This window comes from Anolis sagrei, chromosome 12 (genome assembly GCF_037176765.1).
Source record: "Anolis sagrei isolate rAnoSag1 chromosome 12, rAnoSag1.mat, whole genome shotgun sequence".
In the NCBI taxonomy this organism is placed as follows: domain Eukaryota; kingdom Metazoa; phylum Chordata; class Lepidosauria; order Squamata; family Dactyloidae; genus Anolis; species Anolis sagrei.
In genome coordinates, this window is record NC_090032.1 from 16,405,822 (window position 1) to 16,415,109 (window position 9,288).

Genomic DNA, 9,288 nt, shown 5'->3' on the forward strand with positions numbered 1-9,288 from the left:
AGAAATTACACTGCTTAGCTGATATTGCACCACCTGACATCTGCCAGGAAGTAGCATCCAATAGTGAAAGGACCAAGGCAGAGACATCTCCAGCTCATCCCGTTTGGGCATCAGCCAGCATGTCAACGACTTAAATCAAGACATAGTTTTCTTAGATCTACAGAGACACTCACTGGAACACCCCAGCAAGCGAGAGTCCAAAAGTGGCAGGTCCAAACCCAGCACCTCAATCCATGGGTGATACCAGATGAGAGACCCCCCCCCCCCCCCCGGGCACACAGAAGACTGGGCGACTTGGAAGGCGCTGAACAGACTGCGCTCTGGCACCACGAGATGCAGAGCCAACCTTCAGAAATGGGGCTACAAAATGGAATCCTTGACATGCGAGTGTGGAGAAGAGCAAACCACTGACCACCTGCTGCAATGCACCCTGAGCCCTGCCACATGCACGATGGAGGACCTTCTTGCGGCAACACCAGAGGCACTCCAAGGGGCCAGATACTGGTCAAAGGACATTTAACCAACTACCAAGTTTGCAAAATCTGTGTGTTTTTTTCTTTTTCTTTTTAATCTGTGTGTTTGTTTTGCTCTGTTAGAATTGTAATACAATGGTATGGTTACTGATGACACAATAAATAAATAGCCAAGGGGAGGGCTGTTTCTGAGACTCAAGAAGGGAAGGGAGAGCAGGCATGCTCGATGCATGGCAGCCAGGTGCGCATGTGCAGGCAAGGGAAAGCGTGTAAGGCTGGAGGCTTCAAGACATGGGGGTTCTGTGTGGGGAGTTTGGACCAATTCTACCCTTGGTGGGGTTCAGAATGCTCTTTGATTGTAGGTGAACTATAAATCCCAGCAACTACAACTCCCAAATGTCAAGGCTTATTTTCCCCAAACTCCACCACTGTTCACATTTGGGCATATTGAGTATCTGTGCCAAATTTGGTCAAGATTCATCATTGTTTGAGTCCACAGTTCTCTCTGGGTGTAGGTGAACTACTACTCCAAAACTCAAGGTCAATGTCCAGTAAACCCTTCCAGTATTTTCTGTTGATAAAGGGAGTTCTGTGTCAAGTTTGGTTCAATTCCATCGTCGGTGGAGCTCAGAATGCTCTTTGATTGTAGGTGAACTATAAATCCCAGCAACTACAACTCCCAAATGTTGAGGTTTATTTTCCCCAAACTCCACCACTGTTCACGTTTGGGCATATTGAGTATCTGCGCCAATTTTGGTCAAGATTCATCATTGTTTGAGTCCACAGTGCTCTCTGGATGTAGATGAACTACAACTCCCAAACTCAAGGTCAATGTCCAGTAAACCCTTCCAGTATTTTTTGTTGGTCATGGGAGTTCTGTGTGCCAAGTTTGGTTCAATTCCATCCTTGGTGGGGTTCAGAATGCTCTTTGATTGTAGTGAACTATAAATCCCAGCAAGTACAACTCCAAATGTCAATGCGTATTTTCCCCAAACTCCACCACTGTTCGTATTTGGGCATATTGAGTATCTGTGCCAAGTTTGGTCCAGATTCATCATTGTTTGAGTCCACAGTTCTCTCTGGATGTAGGTGAACTACAACTCCCAAACTCAAGGTCAATGTCCAGTAAACCCTTCCAGTATTTTTTGTTGGTCATGGGAGTTCTGTGTCAAGTTTGGTTCAATTCCATTGTCGGTGGAGCTCAGAATGCTCTTTGATTGTAGTGAACTATAAATCCCAGCAAGTACAACTCCAAATGTCAATGCGTATTTTCCCCAAACTCCACCACTGTTCGTATTTGGGCATATTGAGTATCTGTGCCAAGTTTGGTCCAGATTCATCATTGTTTGAGTCCACAGTTCTCTCTGGATGTAGGTGAACTACAACTCCCAAACTCAAGGTCAATGTCCAGTAAACCCTTCCAGTATTTTTTGTTGGTCATGGGAGAACTGTGTCAAGTTTGGTTCAATTGCATTGTCGGTGGAGGGGAAGCATTCCTTCTTTGTCAATTGCTATGTACTCTCCGGTATGTAGCTTGATGAATCATTGGAGCTCTCCGGAAGAAAATTATGATCATCACACTACAAATCCCAGGTTGCTATAGGATGGAGCTGTGGCTGTTAACGTGATTAGCAAAGTGCTGTAATTGTTTGTTAATTACAGTTAGTTTAATCTGCCTCTGAATCCATTTCAATCATGCCTTGGAGTCCCGCTAATGGATTGGTTGCCATCAATATTAACTGCCAGTTGCATTGTTCAATCTACCAAATAATGCTTTCTGCAAATTGTTGTAAGTTTTTTAGGCTGTCTGGCCATGTTCCAGAAGCATTCTCTCCTGACATTTTGCCTGCATCTATGGCAGGGCATCCTCAGAGGTTGTGAGGTCTGTTGGAAACTAGGAAAATGGGGTTTATGTATCTGTGAAATACTAAGTTCTTGTGGGTTTTTTCGGGCTATATGGCCATGTTCTAGAGGCATTTCTCCTGACGTTTCGCCTGCATCTATGGCAAGCATCCTCAGAGGTGATGCTTGCCATAGATGCAGGCGAAACGTCAGGAGAAATGCCTCTAGAACATGGACATATAGCCCGAAAAAACCCACAAGAACTTAGTGATTCCAGCCATGAAAGCCTTCGACAATACATTATCTGTGAAATGTCCAGGGTGGACATTTCACAGATAATGTCTGTTGGAGGTAGGTGTGAATGTTTCCATTGGCCGCCTTGATTAGCATATAATGGCCTAGCGGTTTCAAGGTCTGGCTTTTTACTGCCTGGGGGAATCCTTTGTTGAGAGATGATTAGCTGTCCCTGATTTTTTACTTTTCTGGAGTTCCCATTTTTGAGTGTTGTTCTTTATTTACTTCCGCTGTCAGCCCCAGCTTCTGCCAACCTAGCAGTTCAAAAACATGCAAATGTGAGTAGATCAATAGATACCGCTCCAGTAGGAAGGTAGTGGCTAGGCATGGTTAGGTTTGGTCAAAATCTTCGTAATTCAGATTAAATTTGGAAGAATTTGCTCTTGGAAGCAATTTTGAAATTTGCAACTCCTGGAACGATTCCATCAGCATTGCCTCTGAAAAACCTTGCAAATCTCTTGGGAAGACAAGCAGACAAATGTCAGCGTGCTGGAAGAAGCAAAGACCACCAGCATTGAAGCGATGGTCCTCTGCCATCAACTCTGCTGGACCAGCCACATCATCTAGATCAGTGTTTCTCAATCTGGGGGTCGGGACTCCTGAGGGGGTCGCGAGGGGGTGTCGGAGCGGTCGCCAAAGACCATAAGAAAACACAGTATTTTCTGATGGTCATGGGGATTCCATGTGGGAAGTTTGAGCCAATTCTATCGTTGGTGGGGTTCAAAATGTTCTTTGATTGTAATGAACTATAAATCCCAGCAACTACAACTCCCAAATGTCAAGATCTATTTTCCCCAGACTCCATCAGTGTTCACATGTGGGCATATTGAGTATTCGTGCCAAGTTTGGTCCAGATCCACCATTGCATAAGTCCACAGTGCTCTCTGGATATAGGTGAACTACAACTCCCAAACTCAAGGTCAATGCCCATCAAACCCTTCCAGTGTTTTCCATTGGTCATGGGAGCCAAGTTTGGTTCAAATCCATTGCTGGTGCAGTTCAGAATGCTCTTTGATAGGTGAACTATAAATCCCAGCAACTACAACTCCCAAATTACAAAATCAATCTTCCCCCAGCCCCAATAGAATTCACATTTGGGTGTATTGGGTATTTGTGCCCAGTTTGGTCCAGTGAATGAAAATGCATCCTGCATATCAGATATTTACAATATGATTTATAACAGTAGTAAAATGACTGTTATGAAGTAGCAATGAAAACAATATTATGGTTGGGGGTCACCACAACATGAGGGATTGTATTAAGGGGTCACGGCATTAGGAAGGTTGAGAACCACTGCTCTAGAACATGGCCCTATAGCCCAAAAAAACCCACAAGAACCTAGATTCCATCAGCGTTACCTCTGAAAAATCTTGCAAATCTCTTGGGAAGACAAGCAGACAAATGTCAGCATGCTGGAAGAAGCAAAGACCACCAGCACTGAAGCGATGGTCCTCTGCCATCAACTCTGCTGGACCAGCCACATCATCTAGATGCCCAACCACCATCTCCCTAAGCAGTTGCTCTACTCCGAACTCAAGAACGGAAAACGGAATGTCGGTGGGCAGGAAAAGCGATTGAAAGATGGGTTCAAAACTCTGGCATAGACACTGAGAACTGGGAAGTAATGGCCCTTGAGTGCTCCAGTTGGAGGTCAGTTGTGACCGGCAGTGCTGTAGAATTTGAAGAGGCACGAATGGAGGGAGAAAGAGAGAAACGTGCCAAGAGGAAGGCGCATCAAGCCAACCCCGACTGGGAAACTGTGGGAGAAGATATAGGTCAAGAATCGGGTTCCACAGTCACCTACGGACCCACCGCCAGGACCCCGATCTTGGAAGACAATCCTACTCAGACAATGAGGGATCACCTAAGTAAAGGGTATTTAAGCACTTAATAGGGATGGCGCTCCTCTCGTTTTCCGACACTGGGAATTATCCCTCTCACTTTCCCCTTTTCTAATCCCGTTCTCCAGAGAGCCGGCGAAGCGCAACCGCCTCTTCTTTCTCTTTGAGCCGCTGCCTCTGGCTTTGCCAGCCACAGAGCCCTCGAGTGAAATTTCCTGCTTTTTCATCCAAGTCATTAATATGCACCGGAGCCGAGCTGCACCTTCAACATTGCAAGAAGGGGCTTGCTTCAGCCCAAACGGCGGTACGATATTAAGCCTATCATCCTGGCCATCCTGGTTCTGGGAGCTGTCATCCAAAACTCTCATCTCTCTGCAGCTAGGGACAATGTTCTCTGGAAAGAGCGACCATACATATTTGCTTTCTGGCAATCTTTGCCCTTTCTGGCTGCTCAAGCAATTTTCCTCCATGTCTTAAGTCTTCCTGTATATATGGAAACGAAGAAGCTGAGCCTTTTGCAAACCCAGGCTGCAGGGACAGGCTTTGCGCCATTCTGCAGTGCCATGCACAAAGCTAGCTCTAAACATCTTCCCAGAAGCATACGAGAAGCTCGGCCTCTCATTGAACATCGAGAACACCAAAGTGCTCTTCCAGCACTCACCAACCAATCCCTCTCCAATGCCAGAAATACAGCTTAATGGTGTAACATTAGAAAATGTGGACCGTTTCCGCTCCCTTGGCAGCCATCCCTCCACCAAAGTCAACATTGACACTGAAATGCAACACTGCGAGCATTTTTCTGAATGAAGCAGAGAGTGTTTGAGGACCGGGACACCCGTAGGGATACCAAAGTGCTTGTTTATAAAGCTATTGTTCTCCCAACCCTGTTATATGCCTGCAAAACGTGGACTGTCTACAGATGTCAACATTTGACACCGAAATACAACACCGCCTGAGCTCTGTGAGTGCAGCATTTTTCCGAATAAAGCAGAGAGTGTTTGAGGACCGGGGCATCCATAGGGATACAAAGCTATTGTCCCCCTAACTCTGCTATACGCCTGCGAAACGTGGACTGTCTACAGATGTCAACATTTGACACCGAAATACAACACCGCCTGAGCTCTGTGAGTGCAGCATTTTTCCGAATGAAGCAGAAAGTATTTGAGGACTGGGACATCTGTAGGGAGACCAAGGGGCTTGTTTATAAAGCTATTGTCCTCCCAACCCTGCTATATGCCTGCGAAACGTGGACTATCTACAGATGTCAACATTTGACACCAAAATACAACACCGCCTGAGCTCTGTGAGTGCAGCATTTTTCCGAATGAAGCAGAAAGTATTTGAGGACCGGGACATCCACAGGGATACCAAGGTGCTTGTTTATAAAGCCATTGTCCTCCTAATCCTGCTATAAGCCTGTGAAACGTGGACTGTCTACAGGTGTCATGTGCAACTCCTAGAACAATTCCATCAGCGCTGCCTCCGGAAAATCATGCAAATCTCTTGGGAAGACAAACGGAAGAATGTCAGCGTGCTGGAAGAAGCAAAGACTACTAGCATTGAAGCGATGGTCCTCCGCCATCAACTCTGTTGGACTGGCCACTTTGTTTGGATGCCCGACCACGTCTCCCGAAGCAGTTGCTCTACTCCGAACTCAAGAACGGAAAACAGAATGTTGGTGGGCAGGAAAAGAAATTGAAAGATGGGCTCAAAGCCAACCTTCAAAACTCTGGCATAGACACTGAGAACTGGGAAGCCCTGGCCCTTGAGCGCTGCAGCTAGAGGTCAGCTGTGACCAGCAGTGCTGCAGAATTTGAAGAATTTGAAGATAACGCCGGCTCTTCGGCTTAGAAATGGAGACGAGCACCAACCGCCGAGATTCGGACCTGACTAGACTTAAGGTCAGGGGACAACCTTTACCTTTTTCTCTCTAAAAAAAGGAGACTCATTTGAAAGCTTCCCTGCTGTCACTGAAAAAAGGAGGAAGGAAAAAGGAAGGAAGGAAGGAAGGAAGGAAGGAAGGAAGGAAGGAAGGAAGGAAGGAAGGAGGGGTCTTCAAACAAACCCTCCCTGCAGTCCACTTGCGGGAAAGGGGAAGAGCAGTAAGGTTGCCCTGACCCTCTCCCCTACCCGAGAACCACAGAAAACAGGTTGCTCTTCTAAAAGTAGAGGCAGGATGGCCATCTGTCAGGAGTGCTTTGATTGTGTCATCCTACATGGAAATATGGGGTTGCACTAATGGTCCCTTCCAGCTCTATGATTCCACCTGATCTTTGCAGAAGGTTTTCCCACCCCATTGCATGCCCACCCCCCCTGCCCTCACTGACCAGGCACGGAGGTGCCCAGCGCCACGAAAACCACAGCCGTGACAGAGTCCTTGAGGCCGATGGTGCAGCCGAAGTGGGCAGCCAGGTCCCCGGTGAGGGCCGTGAGCACCCCGATGAGACAGATGGAGACGAAGAAGCAGGCCCAGCCACACCAGTACTCGGTGGGCGGCACGAAGGCAAAGAGGACCTTCCAGAAGACGGTCAGGAAGTGCATGATGTAATCGAAGCAGGAAGGGAGGCGCTCCTCACCAGAGTCGTCATCTTCATCATCACCTGTAAAAAAAAAGGGGGGGGGGTGGTGGAAGGAAATGATTCAGTAATTAAATCTCCAAATTCAATTATTTGGTCAGATATCCTCTGGAATAACCTTGTGTCTAGGCTTGGCCAATCAAGGAAAAAATTGTTTCTAAACTCGCTTCGTTTCCAGGGGGCGCTAGCGTTTCGAAATTTTGATGACTTCTGAAATTTCAGATTTCAAAGTTTCGTTATTTCCGAAATTTCGTTATTAATTACGAATCCTTCGTTAATGGCAGACGCGATTGCGCAATATGCTAAAAAAACCTCCAAATGGGACAGGGGGAACTTCTGAAGCTTCCCTCTCCCTCTGTTGTCGACTGTTGGTGTGATAAAACAAACAACAACTATATTATATTATATCATATTATATTATATTATATCATATCATATCATATCATATTATATTATTATATTATATTATCATATTACATTATATTATTATTATATTATTATATTATTATATTATATATTATTATATTATATTATAAATATTATATTATATTATTATAATATTATTATAATATATTATTGTATATTATATTATTATAATATATTATATATTATATATTACTTTATATTATAATATATTATATATATTATATTATATTATACAATTATAATATAATATAATAATATAATATATACAATACTATAATATAATAGTATTATAATAATATAATATAATATAATAAATATAATATAATATATATTATAATATTATTATATTATATATTATATTATAGTATTGTCTATTAGAGTGAGGCAAGAAGAAGCATGAGGAAAGAGGAGGGAAGCAGCAGAGCAAAGGGACCAGAAGTGGGGTAAATGCGAGATTGTAAAACTTGCACCAGACATACAAAAATAATTACGAAATAATTACGAAAATTTGGAAAAATTGTTTCGATTCTTAATTACTCCTCACACTATTCCTGCATGGTTCGATATTGGATCGTAAGCTAATTTAAATACGAATTAATAACGAATTACGAAATTAACGAACTGGATTGCCCAAGCCTACTTGTGTCATGTTCTTCTGGGCAGACTATGGAAGCTGTTTTCATTGATCTGTCAGTAGCTTATGATACTGTGAATCATCACATCCTCCTGGAAAAAAAAAATAACATCACAAAGGACGACCACCTCACCCACTTCATAGGAAATCTGCTACAAAACAGGAGCTTTTTGTTGAGTCCCAGGGCCAGAGAAGCAGAGGGCGGAAACAGAAGAACGGCCTGCCTCAGAGGAGCGTGCTTGCTCCATCCATGTTTTACCATTTACACAAATAATCACCCATTACCCGAAGAGACAGAGAATTTCATCTACGCTGATGATTGTGCCATCACCGCTCAAGCAGGGAGCTTTGAAATGATTGAACAGAAGCCCTCTGAAGCCTTAGATGGTCTTACTGCCTATTACAGAGAAAACCAGCTGATTCCATCTAAAATGTAGATGTCTGCTTTTCATCTTAAAAAACAGACAAGCGTCTCGAGCTCTGAGGATGACCTGGGAAGGAATCCCATTGGAGCATTGCAGCACACCCAAATACCTGGGAGTCACTCTGGACCGTGCTCTGACCTACAAGAAGCACTGCCTAAATATCAAGCAAAAAGTGGGTGCTAGAAACAATATTATATGAAAGCTGACTGGCACAACCTGGGGATCACAACCAGACACAGTGAAGACATCTGCCGTTGCACTTTGCTACTCTGCTGCTGAGTACGCATGCCCAGTGTGGAACATATCTCAGCACGCTAAAACAGTAGATGTGGCTCTTAATGAGACATGGCGCATTATCACGGGGTGTCTGCGCCCTACACCACTGTGTGTTTATACTTTGAACATTGCGTTCTATGCTTTGCTTGAGGGCTCGTTCTGAGCTGAAAAGCCTTTGTTTGGTGCCGGGAGCAGTTCTGCAAGCGTCCTGAAGATAAAGTTTGATGATGGCAAGACAAGGGCACTCTACGGACAACTGAGTAAGAGAGACTGTATATTGATTTTGTTACAAGTCTGGATATCGCTGTTGAATGAAGAGGACTCACCGATGATACTGTTTTATGTTACGTTTTTGGTGAGAGCAATTCTTCTGTTTTGTTTTGTATGCAGTGAATACAACTTCATTTCTTTTCTACTTAAAACTTTTATTTATTTATTCCTGGTGTCAGGAGCAAACTAAACAGTTGTATTGTATTTTTTAACAAACAAAGAAACAAACAA

At 44.0% G+C, this 9,288-nt stretch overlaps 1 protein-coding gene across 1 annotated transcript in view; it reads right to left on the reverse strand.

Moving 5' to 3' along the window:
• Nucleotides 1-9,288, reverse strand: part of LOC132764410 (sodium/calcium exchanger 1-like) — an 88,592-nt gene that overhangs the window by 6,553 nt on the left and 72,751 nt on the right. Inside the window, exon 6 of the mRNA XM_060758416.2 lies at nt 6,778-7,050. Coding sequence (XP_060614399.2) covers nt 6,778-7,050 — 273 coding nt within the window. The remainder of the gene's footprint in view (nt 1-6,777; nt 7,051-9,288) is intronic.